This window comes from Cervus canadensis, chromosome 1 (genome assembly GCF_019320065.1).
Source record: "Cervus canadensis isolate Bull #8, Minnesota chromosome 1, ASM1932006v1, whole genome shotgun sequence".
NCBI lineage: Eukaryota > Metazoa > Chordata > Mammalia > Artiodactyla > Cervidae > Cervus > Cervus canadensis.
This window is the reverse complement of record NC_057386.1, coordinates 47,424,215-47,443,724: the sequence shown is the minus strand read 5'-3', so window position 1 is coordinate 47,443,724 and position 19,510 is coordinate 47,424,215. Positions and strand designations below refer to the sequence as shown.

General features: G+C 40.3%; 1 protein-coding gene across 3 annotated transcripts in view; it reads left to right on the top strand.

The window, feature by feature from the left end:
• USP32 (ubiquitin specific peptidase 32) overlaps window positions 1-18,787 on the top strand; it is a 205,480-nt gene extending 186,693 nt beyond the window's left edge. For 2 of the 3 annotated variants that reach the window (XM_043481820.1, XM_043481811.1), the window contains exons 27-34: window positions 1,361-1,545; window positions 2,733-2,819; window positions 3,876-3,996; window positions 9,466-9,657; window positions 12,282-12,570; window positions 14,397-14,821; window positions 15,474-15,566; window positions 16,604-18,787. In XM_043481820.1, coding sequence (XP_043337755.1) covers window positions 1,361-1,545; window positions 2,733-2,819; window positions 3,876-3,996; window positions 9,466-9,657; window positions 12,282-12,570; window positions 14,397-14,821; window positions 15,474-15,566; window positions 16,604-16,777 — 1,566 coding nt within the window. In that variant the 3' untranslated portion in view covers window positions 16,778-18,787. The remainder of the gene's footprint in view (window positions 1-1,360; window positions 1,546-2,732; window positions 2,820-3,875; window positions 3,997-9,465; window positions 9,658-12,281; window positions 12,571-14,396; window positions 14,822-15,473; window positions 15,567-16,603) is intronic. The other variant, XM_043481830.1, reaches the window with a different exon arrangement.
• Window positions 18,788-19,510: the final 723 nt, after the last annotated feature.

Sequence of the window (19,510 nt, the reverse complement as noted above, 5' to 3'; positions counted from 1 at the left end):
TCTCATGATTGAATTACTTTGAAAATAGTTTTTTTATCTTCTACTCCCTTCTACAAGATAGAAAAAGAAGAGGAATAAGGCAAGGTAACATAGGCAAGAATATCAGAGAATAAAGGGAGAAATAATAGTGTTGTGTTGCCACAACTACTAAAGAGAAGTCAACTTCAAAAAAGGAAGGAAAGAAGTGGCTACATGGGCTAGAGACATCGAAAAGAATGAAAACTGAAAAGTTTGGCCAAGTGACCAAGTAAAGAAATCAGGCAAGAATTTAGCACAGTTAGGTCAAGTGAGATTTTTCAAATTAAAGAAGAAGTTGTTAGGGTAGAACCAAAGAATGATTCCTATACAGTAAAGCTGGGAGCATTATCCTAAGAAGAACCGAGCAGGTATGGGAGGTGTAGGCCACAGGGCCCTGGAAGAAGTTACCTCCAAGAGGAAGAAAATTGTATGAGTTTAAGAAAGAAATAATGCTGAGAAGAGTAGAGGAAAGAGATGGTTGCTTAAGTGATCTCATTTATTTAGTAACATAAGCCATTACTGAGAGTTGGAGTGGAAGAAAGGTTAAGTTTAAGGAGAGAAAAACTAATCAAAGTTCTTTTATTTTAAAAAATAGTTCTTCTGAACTATGTCCACTTTCTATAGGTCTTATAATAATATAACCACCAATACATGAAATGGAGTCTTAAAATCATCTATTTAGCTAATAATCTTAAGTGAATAACAGCAAAATAAAATACTTGGGTATCTGAAATAAGAGTCTTCCACTTAGAAACTGGTGAGTTTATAAGTTGTTGGCTTAGCTTCTCTACTACATAAAGTTCAAATTTAAAGAATTAAATGTCCAAGTGCTCAGCAGATTTTTTTAATAATCCTGTAACTCCCAGCAGCTTTTCTATTATACTAAACTTTTGTTTTAAGTCACCATTTCCAGGCTAATTCTGTGCAGTATCTCCCATGTTAAGAAGTGATAAAAATCTCCTTTAACATACTCAGAGCAAACATTTCAAAAGTTTACCTTTTATTCCATTATATAATTAAAATATGATTTTAAATTTTTTTATATATGATTCAGTATGTGTGAGAAATGTTTATCAGAGAAAACTGTGTAATTTGAAAATATTAAATGCTGAAAACCCAAGTTTTATAGAGAGCAACTCTGAAATTGGCACCCCTTCAATGACTCCATTTTGAATAACCATTCTCTTCACATTTTAATAAAAGATAGTTCTGTAAGTAAAGAGAAGTGTGAGAGTGACTGATTTGAAAATGGTAGTGATGCCTGTTCAGGGCAGTCCTAGAAGAATAAAAGCGAGGAATCAGGCCTCTTCTCAGCTCGCTCTTCTCCTGTTTGTACTTACAGATGAGGACAGAACTGTACTTCCTGTCATCTCAGAAGAATCGCCCCAGCCTTTTTGGAATGCCTCTGATTGTTCCATGTACTGTACACACCCGGAAGAAAGACCTGTATGATGCAGTTTGGATTCAGGTGTCACGATTAGCCAGCCCACTCCCACCTCAGGAAGCTAGTAATCATGCTCAGGATTGGTGAGTCTCTGGGCATCTTCCTAGATCTACAGTTTCCAAATGTAGAAAAAGGAGAATTTATGTTAATTCTGGGTGATTTATAGGACTCACTACAATTCAACCATTTGTTTTGGTTTTCTGAGTAGGAAAGATACTACACCTTCCTTTCATCACCTAGACATTCCAGAGTACTGTAATCCTTGTAATCTCTGATCTCTTACCTAAATCTTTCTGGCAAGCATTGTAAGTAAAGAAATTTTTTAGAAGAGAATTGTTGCCCAGTTCTCTGCCAGAGTGTTACCTGGCTGTTTTATCTCTTTATCTTTCTTTGCATTTCTTACTTACCGTTGACCCTGGTTATCACTGACATGATACTGGACAACATGGGCTATCCATAATCATTCAGTCAACGATTAGACAGAAAGAAGTGAACTGCTGTGACAGGCATAATACTCATTCTTGCTCTTACAATGGTTGCCCTTACAACCATGAGTCCTTATCATAGTTTCATTACCTTTAGCAGTCATGTGCATGTAGCAGCCACTACAAATTGCTGAATGATCCATAAAGTCTATTGCTCTTATGTTATATTCTTTGTGTTACTTCTTATTAGGGCAAGGATGAATAGTTGTTGTTGTTTTTTTTTTTTTACAGTCGGAGAACTCATAAAGCTATCTTGCAGTTAACACATTATTCTAAATATGTTATATAGCTTATAGCTTTAGATAGTTAAGGCAAGGAAAAAGGGATGTCTATCCTGTACTACATCCGGGATTCTGATTAAAGAAGCTTCTAAATATATAGTCAGTCAACTCCTCTAAAACCATTGTGACCTTTCACTCTCCTGTGTTGTCTATGTTCTTGTCCTAGAAGGAGTCTGGTTTAATGTGAATTAAATCTTTTGATAGAATTAGGGCTGAAAGATAACTTGCATTCGATCTTATGATTAGCTTATTTTATGAAATTTCCATGGACCACATGGACTCTGTCAGAGACATCTGGCGGTCTGCTGTGTTTCCCTCTACGAGCAGGGAGCCCTGAGTACGCTGTGCAGGGCTGAGGTTAATGGGTTAGGATAGCCAGCATGGAGCTGTCAGTGTGAGCACACTGCTCTGGCAGATGCCCCTTTTAGGGGTGCTTCAGAGGAGATGAAAGAGACTCCAGATAAGAGACGTTTCTTGCACTCTGTGGTTTGTGTTCTGTTTCAGTGATGACAGCATGGGCTATCAGTACCCGTTCACTCTGCGAGTGGTGCAGAAAGACGGGAACTCCTGTGCCTGGTGCCCCTGGTACAGGTAAGGTCACCTTCCGCAAAAGAAAAACGTTAGCAGAATTGCAGCTTCGGATATTATACCTTTTTCGTAAGCTTTCCAGTTTTTAGACGTAATAAGTAGTAATGGGAAGCTTGAAATAAACTTAGGAGTTCTTCGTTCATCTCTTCTCTATGAGGTCTATAGCTAAGTTTTGCTCTTGAGACTTAGCTGGTTTTGTTAACTCTACAATCCTCATCAGATTCATAGTTTATGGTCAACATTTATCATTCTATACATTCTGCTCCTTAGTTATAAATCAGTTTAGTAATTCTGAGTTCAGTAAAACATGTTCTATTTACTAGACCTTACTGGAAAACTATTTTTGGTTTTAAGAAAAGTTATAGAGATTGATTAGTCATTAGTGTTCCAGCCTGGAAAATACCTGAGTACTGAAGTCAGCTTGCAGAGAACTGTAATGGCCTTAGCAAACTCAAGTTGTAAAGGCAGTGAAGCCGCGGCCTTTGTCATGGTTCCTACCCCTCATAAATGTTTATATGTGTTTAATGTGCCACTTGACAAACACAGAAATAGGCATTGTTATGCCCCATAAGTTGTCCTAACTTCAAGCATTAAGTAACTAAATTTAGACTCTCATGAGAGGTAAATTATCTCAAATATCTACTTCCCATGTCATTTATTTGCCATGAAGTTTCACATATTCCTGTGGATTAACAATTGGTTATCAAATGCCTTGAAAAACTAAAGATTTGAGAAGTGTTAAGTGTGATTCACTGAATTAATAATAATTACTAACACATATTCATGCATTTATCAGTCTGAAGTTAGAAGCCCATGACAAATTGTGATGCCCAAGAAGGAAAGTAGAGAAGTAGAAAAAGAATTTTTTACTTTTTGGCCATGACTTGCAGGATCTTAGTTCCTCAGCCAGAGATGGAACCTCTGGGACATGGTAGTATAAGCACCAAGTCCTAATCACTGGACCACCAGGGAATTCCCAGGGAGAATAATTTTGATAAAGAAAATTTGGACTCCTTCATAATTATTCTTTCCTCAGTAGATTGTTTTTTCCCCCTTTAGATTTTGCAGAGGCTGTAAAATTGATTGTGGGGAAGACAGGGCTTTCATTGGAAATGCCTGTATTGCTGTGGATTGGGACCCCACAGCCCTTCACCTCCGCTATCAAACATCACAGGAAAGGGTAAGTACTCCAAGTCGCCATAAGATGGCAGTTTCTATATGTAAATAAAAATATATACATTTTTTATATGTAAAATATATGTATAATTTTTCCCAGCTTAACTGTATCATGCCGTTTCTATTTTCAGACAGTTTGAATAATAACCAGGCAAATATTCATTGATATTCTCTGTGGCACTTAGATATATTAGCATGATTATGTGGTTGTTTCAGTTTTCCCATTTGTAGAGATAATTGTGGGGCTTCACACATGGCACTAGTGGTAAAGAATCCGCCTGCCCGTGCAGGAGACACAAGAGACTCTGGTCCGATTCTGGGGTCAGGAACATCCCCTGGAGTGGGAAATGGCAACCCACTCCTGTATTCTTACCTGGAAAAATTCCATGGACAGAGGAGCCTCATGGGCTACAGTTTATGGGGTCAAAAAGAGTTGGACACGACTGAGCACCAACACACACACACACACAAAATACGAGTTAATTGTATTGTTGTTGTTGTTCAGTCACTCAATCATGTCCAACTCTTTGCGACCCCATGGACTGCAGCATGCCAGGCTTCCCTGTCCTTCACAATCTTCCCAAGCTTGCTCAAACTCATGTCCGTTGAGTCGGTGAGGCCATCCAACCATCTCATCTTCTGTCCTCCCCTTCTCCTGCCTTCAGTTTTTCCCAGCATCAGGGTGTTTTCTAATGAGTCAGCTCTTCACCTCAGGTGGCCAAAGTACTGGAGCTTCAGCTTCAGCATCAGCCCTTCCAATGAATATTCAGAACTGATTTCCTTTAGGATGGACTGGTTGGATCTCCTTGCAGTCCAAGAGACTCTCAAGAGTCTTCTCCAACACCACAGTTCAAAAGCATCAACTCTTCGGCGCTCAGCCTTCTTTATGGTCCAACTCTCACATCCGTACATGAGCACTGGAAAAACCATAGCTTTGACTAGATGGACCTTTGTTGGCAAAGTAGGGTCTCTGCTTTTATATGCTGTCTATGTTTGTCATAGCTTTTCTTCCAAGTAGCAAGCGTCTTTTAATTTCATGGCTGCAGTCACTATCTGCAGTGATTTTGGAGCCCAAGAAAATAAAGAAAATGTTAATAGTAAGTAAATCTTGAAACCAAACTTTGGGCATAAGTAAGAAGATATATTCTTTGGCCATGGCATGTCAAGCTTGCCAATCTCTCTGCCTGTTAATTAATTATTATTGAAGTTGCAGCATTTGGTAACCACTATTACTTAGCTCAAATGCATTCCAGGGCTATAGCTGCTACCTTTAATAGACATAGTGGTCAGAAAAATTAGAGAAAGGATTGAATGTTTCAAAATGAGGCACCTAAGAGTACATCTCCATGCCGTTTTTCACACTTAGCATTCCTCTACTGCCACTCTCAGGCCAGAGCAGTTCTTCAATTTTGAAAATAAAACTTCCAAGAGAATACTAACTCCACTAACTCCACATCCAAAAATGTTTGAAGGAAAGATTGACTAGATGGCTTGTGTGTAGAGATAGGAAGAATCTGATAGGGAAGTAAAAGCAACAGAATCAAAGGCGATGTTTTAGTCACATGAAGAATTGTAGTGGATTTTGCATTTATATGACTCTTGATGGAAATTTCCTTCACGGTTTCTTAATACATTCCCTTTAGATAAGGTAGTAATGAAAATTGAATTTTCTTTTCTTTTCTTTTTTTTTTTTTTTTTTGAAGTATCGTTGACTTAGAGTGTTGTGTTCCTGGTGTACAGCAAAGTGATTCAGTTATACATTTATACATTCTTTCCCATTATGGTTTATAATCAGGGTACTGACTACAGTGCCCTGTGCTATGCAGTAGGACCTTGTCATTTATCCATTCTATATATAATAGTTGGCGTCTGCTAATCTCAAACCTCCATTCAACCTTTCCCCACCCCTTGGCAACTACAGTCTGTTCTCTATGGACTTTTCTGTCTTTCTGTGCTGTTGAGGAGTGGGGGAACTCCCAATTCCAGACCAGATTCCCTGTTTGGAACCCTAACTATGGCCCCACACATCCTCAGGCTCTCACTAACCAAGAATGAGTATTCTTTATGGATACTTGCCAAATGAAAGATCACTGGGCTAAAGGAAGCTGCAGAGAAGTTGACGTTTTGGCAGATGTTGCTCATTGGAGCAAGGTTAATTCAGTAACCTTCACCACACTTTCTTTGAAGAGGGAAAATTTTAGCAACTGAAAGATTCTTAAATCTTTGTTAGCACAGAATCTGACAGGACATTACTGTGACAAGATACTCCTGTCAAAGATGAAAAACTATTTAGCTGTAAATCTCCTTCCCTTTTTAAGAAGCCCAGTGTGCAATCTGGAAAACTCTAGAGAACATCCTACTTACAGGAACAAGGACCTGTGTGACCTGTTAAATCTCACCCCACTTCCATTTTCAGTGATGCTTTTAGGGTACCATGGAAACCAAGTTGCTGTTGAGATATCCTTCCTTTCTGGGGAATGGGGCTACATGACTAATATCTTCCTACATGTGACTTTTGCATGTGCTTGGAGAGTCACGTAGACAAAAGAGATATCTTGGTTCAAAATTGAGATTATTCCTGTGGCCCCATAAAATATATGTTTTATGTTTTTTATTCTAGTAATTTCCCTTTTAAGAGTTTATCCTAGGGAAATACTCTGATTTGCTGACAAATTTCATCATAGCATTTGTTAGAGTAGTAAAAAAAAACTAGAAGCAACTTGTATTTGTCTCACATTAGAGGAGTGGTTAGATAAAGCATGATATAGTGATTGGATAAAATACTATGCAGTCACTGAAAATGATGATTACCAGAAGTTTTTACACCAACATATATGGGAAGATGCTAATAATATCATGTGAAGTTTTTTATAAAGTAAGATAGAAAATTGCATATCCTGAAAAATACCATATAAAAAGGGCTGAAGAAATTCTGCCAATATTTTGACAGTTTGCCTTTATAAGTTTTCCTGCCTTTTAACATTTTTCGCTGCTTTCCAAAATTTCTCCATGATTGTTTTATTTGATAAGGAGGGGAAAAAATAGGCAATTGCTCTTATTCTTTTAATTTTTTCCCTGTTTGAACCTCATATTCATTAATAGAAAATTAAACTAGATAACTTCTTAGATCTTCCTCTTTTTCTATTAGTCTTATAATGTATGAATACTGTTACTTCATTACTTTATGTTTTGGACTAAGGATGAGCTTTTAGGCAACTTAGAGAAAAATAAAGGAAGAGGGTGCCAATAAGTAATTTAGACTATTTGAATAATTATAGAGAATCTGGGGCTAGATCCCAAGGGGAAATTTTATTAATAAATAAAAATTACTGTTATCTGCAGATATGTTTTTTCATCCATTTTCTCGTTCCTTCCTGTCTCTATCCAGCTGTCTAGCCTGTGTGTTGTATAGAAAATATAGTCAGTAAAAGTCAACATTCTTTACCTGCTTACTGTAGTTTGTGGTTGGCCATAAAGCATCCCTGGTAGAGATAATGTAGATAATGTTTAACTGGCTGTGAGAAAAGAGACAATACTATATTTGACATACCTCTTTTTCTTTTTTCCCCTAAACTTTAAACTTTTTATTTTGTATGGAGATATAGTCAATTAAGAGTGTTGTGGTAGTCTCTGGTGAACAGCGAAGGGACTCAGTCTTACATATACATGTATCCATTCTCCCCCAAACCTTCTTCTCATCCAGGCTGGCATGTGACATTGAGCTGAGTTCCCTGTGCTATACAATAGGTCCTTGTTGGTTATCCATTTTAAATATAGCAGTGTGTACATGACCTTCCCAACATACCTCTTTTTCTACTCTGATTCTAACCACCGTGATACAGCATGTTTCTTTTTGAAGCATGTCAGTTTTCCCTGGGGAAAGTGTCAGAAAAGAAGTCAGTGACTCAAGGTCAATCCAGATTTCCCTTTCTGAAAGAGTTTTCCTCAAAGTTCCCCCTTTTCAAATAAATTCTTTAGAAATGATTGGTGATGCAATGCTAAACTCTTCATTGCATGATCAACCCCAACCTTGATAGTTTATACAAACATTTGACAGCCTCTGACTCAGCCATCTTCTCATGCAGGGAAAAAGTCACACCTGAACGCTGTTCTAAACTGAGAGCTCAGGAAGGAAAACTGGAGGGAAATTGCCTTGGGCAACGAGAACCAACTCACCCCGGGAAGGGAGGAGTAACAAGTAGGGTGAAGGGACCTGAGCATGACCTTTGCCAAAAAGAGACATTCATTGTTGTGCTTGTCTGGGCTCCACCCTGGGATGTGATCCCTGTGTGTGGTCTCACGGTCATTCACAGTCATGCAATGTGTGCCTCACCCGCTGTGGTTCCTGATTGCTTTCTAAGTGGCAGCCAGGAATGGCAGAGGGAAAAGTTCTTTCTGTTGCATCCTAGGCCCCTCAGTGTCTCCTTCCTCCTGATTCCCACGCCATCTTCTGTATACATCCTTAAATACCTACTTCCACTTCGCTCCTTCCTCATGTTGACCTCCTTCTTGCTTCAGAGCCTAGCATGCTGGTTAATAGGGACCACAGAGGTCTGGGCAGGTATTAGCGTCTTAGCAAAATCAGGCTTTTTTGAGTCTGCTATTCCTTTTGTTACCATGTCAAATAAAAAGGCACCAAGAGGCAGGAGACAGGTAATGATACACATGGTATTTTTTTATATTCATAATTTTGTTTATTTATTTATTTTGACTGTGCTGTGTCTTCATTGCTGTTCAGGCTTTTCTCTAGTTGCAGTGCTCAGGCTTATGGCCGAGGCTTCTCTTGTTGCAGAGCACAGCCTTTAGGGCGTGCGAGCTTCAGTAGTCACGGCTCCCAGGCTTTTGAGCACAGGCTCAATAGTTGTGACCCATGGACTTAGTTGCTCCTCAGCATACACATGGTGTTTTGATAACTCTGTGTTGCGACTTGGCATCGACATACAAATGAGTTGTGGCTTTGGGTTTTAATGCCCTGGTGATTGTCCTCTCAAGGTGAGTTTGTCTGTACCCTTTCTTATTTAATCCAGATCTGGCCTCTGTTCTAGTGATATTATTTCTCCTAGCCTCTGTAGAGCCTGCAGCATACTAATCATGTCCCCTGTCCCTGTTAAAAAAATAAATGTCCTAACCTCAACACCCCTGACTTGAAAGCCAGCCCGCATATAAGCTGTTTTCGGATTTCAAAATTGTAAACAGGCAATTCCTTGTTTGTTTTATTTTTGTCATTTAGTAGCATGCAGAAATTTCCCCCAAAAAGCTATGGTCATTTAAGTAGAAATTTGATCAAAGATGTTATTGATGTGATATCTGGGAATAAATGTGCAAATGCTCTATTTGTTCAGACTCTGGTTTGGGTTGTATTTTAAAGTAAAGTAAATGAGGCTGAGTCACCACCAGGATGTTGCATAGCAGGTGACCATTCTAAACTCCCTCCTACCCCTTCTCCCGTTCCTCTTGTTTCCTCCACCTGCAGGTTGTAGATGAGCACGAGAGTGTGGAACAGAGTCGCCGAGCACAAGCTGAGCCCATCAACCTGGACAGCTGTCTCCGAGCTTTCACCAGCGAGGAGGAGCTGGGGGAGAACGAGATGTACTACTGCTCCAAGTGTAAGACCCACTGCTTGGCAACCAAGAAGCTAGATCTCTGGAGGCTTCCCCCCATCCTGGTAAGTTACAACCCCACCTCTGAGAGAGTAGCAGTCTAGCTTGAAGGAAAGTTGTGAATAAATAAGAATTTTTGAGAATAATCTTTCTTGCCACAGTGTTTAAAATGCTTTTGCTGGGAATTCCCTGGCAGTCCCATGTTTTGGACTCGGCAGTTTCATTGGCAGTTCAGTCCCTGGTCAGGGAACTAAGATCCCACAAGCCACGCAGTTCACCCAAATATTTACATACATAAAACACTTTTGCTGGTGTACGCAGACCTGAATTGTCCTACAGATGTTTACTAGTTTTGTATCCTAAAAAGGGTACAGCCTCCAAGGGAAGAGAAGTCATATGGACCAGTAACTGCAGTTGAGTGAGACATGCGAGAAGTGCCCCAAGTGGTACAGCCTGGTGAAGTTGAACTTCAGGAGAATGTGAAAGCACTTCTAGCTCTAGGGAGAGAGGAAGCTTGAGGCTCGCGCTTTACAGACTGCAGAAGAGCAGCGGAGCCTGAGCCCCCAATCCCGCTGTGCTTGGACACTGCTGAATTAAATGTGTGTGCACCAGGTACACGGGGGCTAATATGTTCTTTCCGATGTGATGTACTTCTGCCTTCTCCATTCATGGATTAGGAGACTCTCCTGTTGATTGTCAAGAGTTGGAAGTGTCAGTTCTTCCTATTCATTTAAGAAAGTTTTTTCCCATAAGGGAGGAAATCATATTGATAACCAGACCTTGTGTCTATTTTTTTATTCATATCTTCTTCCTACCACTCTGTGAGACTGAATGTAGACAAGAACAACTCCCCAGGGAAGGAAGCACAAGAAATTACTAACAGGGATTGGCTAGCTCCAGGGATAGCTTCCCTGGTAGCTCAGCTGGTAAAGAATCCACCTGAAAATGCAGGAGACCCCAGTTCAATTCCTGGGTCAGGAAGATCCCCTGAAGAAGGGATAGGCTACCCACTTCAATATTCATGGACTTCCCTGGTGGCTCAGCTGGTAAAGAATCCGCCCTCAATTCTGGAGACCTGGGTTTGATCCCTGGGTTGGGAAGATCCCCTGGAGGAGGGCATGGCAACCCACTCCAGTATTCTTGCCTGGAGAATCCCCATGGACAGAGAGGAGCCTGTCGGCTACCGCCCATGGGGTTGCAGAGAATTGGACACGACTGAGCGACTGTCCCACACAGGGGTGGGATGCTGAGCAGAGGGGAAGGCTTGGGAACAGGTAGGTGGGGAGGGGTAAGGTTGCAGTGAGGTGTGTAGTTAACATGGAGTTATCTTCATAGATTTAAAACATCTAGTTTGATGAATTTTGACAATTATTTATACTCATATGACCATGACATAAAACATATCACATATCATGAAGTATCAGTATTTATAAAACTGTGTTTTTCAGACAGGAGACTCAGGTTCAATCCCTGGGTTGGGAACATCCTGAAGAAGGAAATGGAAACCCACTCCAGTATTCTGCCTGGGAAATCCCACAGACAGAGGAATCACTCTGGCAGGCTACAGTCAGTCCATGGAATCACAAAGAGTCAGACATGACTTAGCAACTGAACACAAAGAATAATGAAGAGTAGATGTTGTGTTGATAGCTTGATGGGCTTTTGTTACATCCACACACCAGCATGGCTCTTAGAGAGGGATTCTCTTTATGTAAATAGTAAATAGTTAAGCATTTGGGGTAGAGGTAGCCACCCAAATATCTGTGCCCACAATCAGTTCAGTTCAGTCACTCAATTGCGTCCAACTCTTTGTGACCCCATGGACTGCAGCATGCCAGGCTTCACTGTCCATCACCAACTCCTGGAGCTTACTCAAACTCATTTCCATTGAGTCGGTGATGCCATCCACCCATATCATCCTCTGTCATCCCCTTCTCCTGCCTTCAATCTTTCCCAGCATCAGGGTCTTTTCCAATGAGTCAGCTCCTCGCATCAGGTGGCCAGAATATTGGAGTTTCAGCTTCAGCATCAGTCCTTCCAGTGAATATTCAGAACTGATTTCCTTTAGGATTGACTGGTTGGATCTCTTTGCAGTCCAAGGGACTCTCAAGAGTATGCTCATGATAGGGAGCATAATAACACTGTGTTTAAGCCTGAAGGAATTCATTGCTTTTGGAAAAAAAGAGAGAAGTCAGAAAGGAGAAGGGAGATTCTTATGCTCTTCAGGACAGTGAAACCCCCTGATCGCAGCCAACAGAAATGTTAAGAAAGGAGAGGCCTCCTGTTGAAGGCTGAGTAACTTTCATCTGTTAAAAACGCCCCCGCTTTTCTTCAGATGATTCAGTCTATAGTATTCTAGCCTCGTGTGTTTGTGAATGGATGATATTAGAGAGAGGTAAAGGTCAGTGTGAGTCACAAGCCCAGAGGACATGGAAGAAGAGGCTCCTATGATGTTGAAGACATTTGGGAGAGAGTTTGGATGTATACTGATTATGATATTAGGGGGATTACTATTCTAGCCACATAGCTAAAGCGCAGTGGCCTCTTAACTAGGTTACATAAGAAAATATATTATTTTGGGGGGAAAAGACATATTTTTGGAACATTTACATATGTTTTAGATTCGTGTGTGTGTGTGTCTATTCTGTATCTTCAGAACATGTTAATGCAACTGTTTTCTGTTCTCCAGATTATTCATCTCAAACGATTTCAGTTTGTAAATGGTCGATGGATAAAATCACAGAAAATTGTTAAATTTCCTCGTGAAAGTTTTGACCCTAGTGCTTTTCTGGTGCCGAGGGACCCAGCTCTCTGTCAGCGTAAACCACTCACCCCCCAGGGGGATGACCTCTCTGAGCCCAGGATCCCCGCAGGAGAGGTGAAGAAAGCAGATGCTCAGAGCTCCGCTGGGGAAGACGCCGTGCTCCTGAGTAAGAGCCCGTCCTCACTGAGTGCCAACATCGTCAGTAGTCCTAAAGGTGAGGAGCCCGAGCCTCACTCGGGGTGGGGGGGGGGCCCTTCCTGGGACCCCTCTAGGCTGCACATTTCCCTCCATCTTCCACTCTAGAGCAACAGCTTGGTTGTACCAGGATCCTTCTGGACTCAGACCTGTCTACATTTGAGCTGTGTGACTTTTAGCAAGAGATACAGCCTCACTAAATCTCTCTTCTCATTCATAAAAAGAAGAAAATACTAAGTTCACAGAGTGAGAAATTGATACATCAAGAGTTAAGCACTGTAGAGACTTCCCTGGTGGTCTAGGGGTGAAGAGTCCACTTTGCAGTGCAAGGGTCCAGGCTTCAGTGCCTGGCGGGGGGGGGCGACTAAGCTCCCACCTGCTGCAGAACAACTAAGCCCAAGCACCTCCTCTGCTGAGCCTGGGCACTGCAAGGAAGGTCCCTCGTGCCGTAACCAGGACCCAGTGCAGCCAAATCAATAAATATTATTAATAAAATGGAGAGTAAAGCACTTTATATAGCGCCTGGCATTTGGTGATTATGAATGATAGTTGTCATCCTTATTTCATTATATCAGGGGTTCTCAAAATAAAATTTGGGGAAACCCCTAGAGGGTGCCTGAGACCTTTTCTGAAGATCAAAACTGTTTCCATAAAAATACTGAGTATTTGGGAATGCCCTGGCAGTCTGGTAGTTAGGACTCTGCGCTTTCACTGCTGTAGCCCCAGTTTCAGTCCCTGGTAAGGAAACTAAAGATGCCACAAGTCACATGGTGCAGCCAAAAAAAAAAAAGACCAAAAGCTAAGTATCTGCCTTTTCACTCTCATTCTCTCACGGGTTGACTTAGAGTCAACATATACGTGATATTGTCAATGAAATATATGTGTCTTGTGTTTCTCAAACTCCTCAATTTTAACTTCTAATATGGTAAATATATAACATGGTAAATATTGATAAATGGAACTCAAAAAAACAAAAGTTCTCTGGAGGAGGAAATGGCAACCCACTCCAGTATTCTTGCCTGGAAAATCCCATGGACAGAGGAGCCTGGTGGGCTACAATCCATGGGGTTGCAAGGGATCGGATATAATTGAGCATGCACACACATAGTAAGGAAACATTTTTGTTTATAAAAGTTCTTTTTTCCTTCAATTGATGGTTCTTTAGCTTATGGGCTAAAGATATTTCTAAAAAGCTAGTATACTTTTTTCTCATGCTTGGAATGGAAGCACTCATAATTCACAATGTAGTTTTGAAAGTTTCCATGTTGAAAAATTTAGGACAATGCAACTTTTCATTTAGTTTAATAAACAAAAAGGGAAAAAATAAACTTTGATTTAAAATCAGAAGAAAAAAAAAAAGTTCTCAAGATCCTCAACCATTTTTAAGGGTATACAAGGAAGTCAGGAGCTGTTTGAGATCTGCTCCTTTGCAGGATTGTTGTGAGAGGTAGAGATAATAAAGTTTCTGATGTCATGCCTTGTAGGAGTAAGTGCTTGATAATTTGTGGTCATATCTTTTAATCTAAAGAAGAATATATATATTTGTCAAACCCCTTCCTCTAATATTATTTTAAACTGAATCTGCCCTAAATAATCTTTCTGCTCTTTTTCTAAGTCCATACTTACTGTACTTCACATTTTCAGGACATTGCTGCCTTGAGAGGGTTGGCATTGAGGAAAACAAGAATGTAACTTATTGGCCACATAATAGGAGTAAAGCCTAGCCAGTCAGGATGCCCCTGTCTTTACCTTTTTGTGTACACTTGTGCAGTTGACTGCAGAGTTAGCTTTTTGTAGCTGGTTTAACTTGTGACATTTGGATTTATCTTTTCTTCCCTTTCACAGGTTCACCATCTACATCAAGAAAAAGTGGAACCAGCTGTCCCTCCAGCAAAAACAGCAGCCCTAACAGCAGCCCTCGGACTTTAGGGAGGAGCAAAGGGAGGCTCCGCCTGCCCCAAATCGGCAGCAAAAACAAATTGTCAAGTAGTAAGGAGAACTTGGACGCCAGCAAAGAGAACGGGGCTGGGCACGTTTGTGAGCTGTCTGATGCCTTGAGCCGAGGGCACGTGCTGGGGGGCAGCCAGCCTGAGCTGGGCACCCCGCAGGACCACGAAGTAGCTTTGGCCAATGGATTCCTTTCTGAGCCTGAGGCGTGTGGCAATGGCTGCAGCAATGGCCAGCTTGAAAACCACAGTGAGGAAGACAGCACTGACGACCAAAGAGAAGATACTCATGTTAAGCCTATTTATAACCTATATGCAATTTCGGTAAGTGGTTTCTTGTATGATTTTTATTTTTTTTGGTATCAAAAACTCATTTTATTATAATCTTTTTTTTTTTCTGGAAATATAAAGTATAATGAGCAAAGGACATTTCTGTCAAACAGAGACTTCAAAAGAACGATATAGTTTGGTGCTTTTGCTCTACTCACTTATCTTTTTTTTTTCCCCATTTATTTTATTTGTTGGAGGTTAATTGCTTTACATCTTGTATGATTTTTAGAATGATCTACCTTTTCAGTGGTTGGTTTGTTCATCTTCGTTCATTCATCATTTTTTCAGAGCCTGCTCATTTGCTAGGCATTGAGCTTGGTGATAGACTAAGTAAGCAGTAAATATCTTGGCCTTTTGGGTGGAATCCAAGATGCTCACAGTTTAATAAAGGGAACAGTCATGTAATCTTCTAGGTGGAGTGACAGGCTTAAGCTGTTCACAAGTGTGTATTTCTGAGGGAGTTTTGCTTTCCAAAAATAATTACAACAATAGAATGGTAAGATTCAAAGTTTTAAAATTTTTAGTTTTCCTTCTTGGTTTGTTTTTGGAAGAAGGAAAACACTTTTCCTTGGATTGGATCCTGGTACTTGGCCTGGCCTGAGTATTGTCAACTACTAACACCCCTCCACTTTCTCCTCTCTTACAGTGCCATTCAGGAATTCTGGGCGGGGGCCATTACGTCACTTATGCCAAAAACCCAAATAGCAAGTGGTACTGTTACAATGACAGCAGCTGTAAGGTAAATGTCCCTGATCTTTTAATAAAAGAAACAGAAATGTCAACAGATCTAGAGGACATTTGTTGAAATAATGGATTTTCTCCAGAATTATTATTGTTTAGTCACTAATTCATGTCCTCCTCTTTGCAACACCATAGACTGTAGCACACTAGGCTTCTCTGTCCATGGGATTCTCCAGGCAAGAATGCTGGAGTGGGTTGCTATTTTCTTCTCCAAGGGATCTTCCTGAACCAGGGATCAAACCTGGGTCTCCTGCATTGGCAGGCAGATTCTTTACCACTGAGCTACCAGGGAAGCCCTTTCTCCTGAATAGGAAGTAGTTGTTTCTGTTAGAATCCATATATAGATGCCTTCAATATAAAGGAATAAAAGTGACAGGCAGGAAATTCCCTGGCAGTCCAGTGGCTGAGACTTGTCACTTTCACTGACGAGGGCCAGGGTTCCATCCCTGGTCAGGGAACTAAGATTCCACAAGCCACACAGTATGCCCCTTCACCCCAAAAAAGTGATATGCAGAGCAGAAAAGGAAAACAGTGAAAAAATAGAAGGTATTGATTAACAAGAAAAAGTTCCTATCTTTTGAGCTATTAGAATTTGATGTGTTTGTTTTCTGTCATTCTTTTGACTTGTCTATGGCCTGTATATTTTCCCAAAAACAAACATTGAAAATAATGCGTCTTATTTTAGGGGCAGATATGAGGTAGCCAAAATATTAAGCTGATTGGAAGCAGTCAGTTTTAGTCATGAAAGAGGGTTGGTCCTCCCTTCCCTGGTGAGGATTTAGAGTCAGCATGTGTGCTGTGTGCTTAGTTGCTCAGTTATGTCTGACTGTTTGCTACCCTATGAACTGGGGCCCACCAGGCTCTTCTGTCCATGGGGATTCTCCAGGCAAGAATACTGGAGTGAGTTGCATTCCCTCCTCCAGGGGATCTCCCCCACCAGGGATTTAACTCAGATTTCCTGCATTGAAGACAGATTATGTCTGAGCCACCAGGGAAGCCCGGCTTTTTTGTTAAAGACTTTTCTTGCTCCTCCAGGAACTTCACCCTGATGAAATTGACACCGATTCTGCCTACATTCTTTTCTATGAGCAGCAGGGGATAGACTATGCACAATTTCTGCCAAAGATCGATGGCAAAAAGATGGCAGACACAAGCAGCATGGACGAAGACTTCGAGTCTGATTACAAAAAGTACTGTGTGTTACAGTGAAGCTAACACTCTGGCTGCTAGGTAGATTGGTGATGAGGGAGATTTGGCAAAAGCGTCGCTGAAAGGCAAGCTCAATGTGTACTTATTTTATCCTGTGACCCTGAAGCACAAAATAAAAAAAAAAAACCTAATTAAAATAGCAGTTAACATGCCAGTAGTAATAATTTTGTTTGGAAGTGTCTCACATAAGCTCCCTGGTAGAGAGCTTTCAGGCAGAGCCCACCATTAGCCTGTAAACAAAAGGGTTTGGCACCAGCCACCTGGGACCAAATAAGAACTAAATTGTGCTTGTCCAGATACGAACAACCCTGTAGTGAATATAGTTTACCAATAATCATAACAGAATACTACGAATCTCCTTGGAGTCAAAGTAAAACAAAACATTGTAGTGTTGTCTGGGGACGACATGATATGCTACCTCCTTTTTCCTGAAGTTTTATTCCATTGTAGCGACTGACACGATGGAGAAAGCAAGATCATGAAGGCGTGCAAAGGATTCTTACAGCATGGACACAGATTTTTCAATTTACTTTTTAAACCATTTCCCACTCTTTCTATGTCTTCATCGCTTTTTCTTTTTGTTGTTGTGTTTGTGTCTGAGCCACAACCAGTCATTGTAGTAGAGACATATGTAAGTGGTCAGTCTGAAAGGGAGGCTCTCTTAAGAGCTGCGTGCCTTCTCCCCAGGGCCTTGGTTGGGAGACCCTGTAGGGGAAAAAAAAAAAGCATCGTGGGAGATCCAGCTAAAATAAAATAGCCCTCCAGATAGAGGCGGCTTGCTTTGAGGGTACATAAAGTGCCCTCAAAAACGTACCCCCCCAACTGCTGAGGAGGGGGGAGGGAATGGCGGCCGACATTGACACCGTCCTTCCATGCACTGTTGCACAGTGTCTGAGAGGGAACAGGGCCACAAAGCTAGATGGTGTTTTGCAGTTAGTGGTTGTTTGTTCTTTGTTTCTTTGTTTTGCACTTTAAAAAAAGAATACGTGCAAATGAACTTTTCAAAAATTGTTCATATTTGATGGCTGTAAGGGCTATACATTAACTTGATGGGGGTATTTCCCCTATTATATTAAATTTAAAAACAAAACACATCCCAAACGTTGATAATGTAGAAGTATTTTTAATGCAGTTGGGAGATTTAGGAAGTAAACTTTTTGTTTGCATCTCCATTTGCTTTTTTTTTTAATAGTACTGGTCATCAAAAGGTATTTCTTTGCTCACTTCATTTTATCCTCCAATAATTCAAGACTGGAACAAAAATATAAATGTTATTTATTTCAGGCAGCATTTTTTTTTCTGTGTTGTTTCTAAATATATATTCAAGGTAAATATTTCACTTTTTTTATTCATCTAGACCCTGGAAGTTGATTCTCATTAACTGTCAGATGCCATTACCCTTCCTTCCTCATAGATAGTAGGTACCAATGTAATCAAGCGTTTGTGTTTTGATACCTAAGGTCGATTACTAACCAGTTCTCAGAGCATTTACAAAGGCTGAGTTGAAAGCCTATTCAGAATAAGACTATAATTGCAAGTAGGAAGGAGTGGCCTAAATGCTATAATATAATGAAGTCAGACAAAATGCAGACTTTAGAATTTCATGATTCTCGGTGTATAAAATCTGTCCATTCCTAACTGGACAAGTCCCATGAAAAAGTGGAAGATTTTAAATAATTTCCTTACAGATGTTTTATTTAAGCAGGTAGCACAATCTACTAATGTTGTTTGATCTGTGTTTGTTACATTGGTTGTAATTAATTTTTTTAATTCATGACTAGCAGAAAATTTATTAAATTAACTAACTACATTCACCTTGTAAATTACTGTATAAAACTTGTTGACAATGCACTGACTTTAGAAAGATGTTAATGTACATAAATAGAGTGTAAATAAAATAGTGTTGATGTACTGAAATATGAACTGTATAAAAAAGTATTGGTAATTGTATATGGAGTGTACCTGTTTCTCTGTAACTATTATCCAAACAAATTAAATACTGTGGATGCATCTATGTGCTCTTTTTCCTCTATACAAGTAAACACAAAAACGTCAAATTCTTTAGCCTTCTTCTCTGTGACCCTGTTTTAATACTCCTATTTGAATACCTATCTGACTTACAGAGTTGGATGTTCCATCTCTGAGAGAATGGAAGGTGTGTTCAATGTAGAACAAGGTACTTGCAGCAACCAGATAAATTTGCTTCACATCCCTGTTAGGAAATTGTTTGGAAGGCATTGAGAGGGTTCAGGAGAAGAATAGCTTGTTCATTTGAAACTGAGAATTAAAGGAGTTTTTGCAACAGTTTTCATGCAGATTAAGCAATAAGGTGAAGAAGAGGTGCACTTCTTACACGATGCCTGGAGATGATCCTTGGTTTCTAGGGGACGCTGAGAAACCAGGGATATATCCCAGGTTCTGAGAGGTCTCCAGGGAGCCCATTGACAGTGTTAAGAAGAGTTGAAGATTTAGAGTTATGGGACCTTCACATTCAGTCCTGTTTATTTACCTTTAAAGTCAGAATGCCTGCCTCTTGGGCTCATTTTTAGGAATGAGGTATACAAATGCCTGACATGGTTTCTTGGTAAGTGCTCAGTGAATGTGAAATCCTACCCCCATGAGATTCAGTCCTATTTGACAAGGAGATTTATGTATTCGCTTATTACACTGACTCGCAAAGAATTTAATATCTCTCTGCTTACATTTTCTAAAACACAGGAATAGACATTAAAA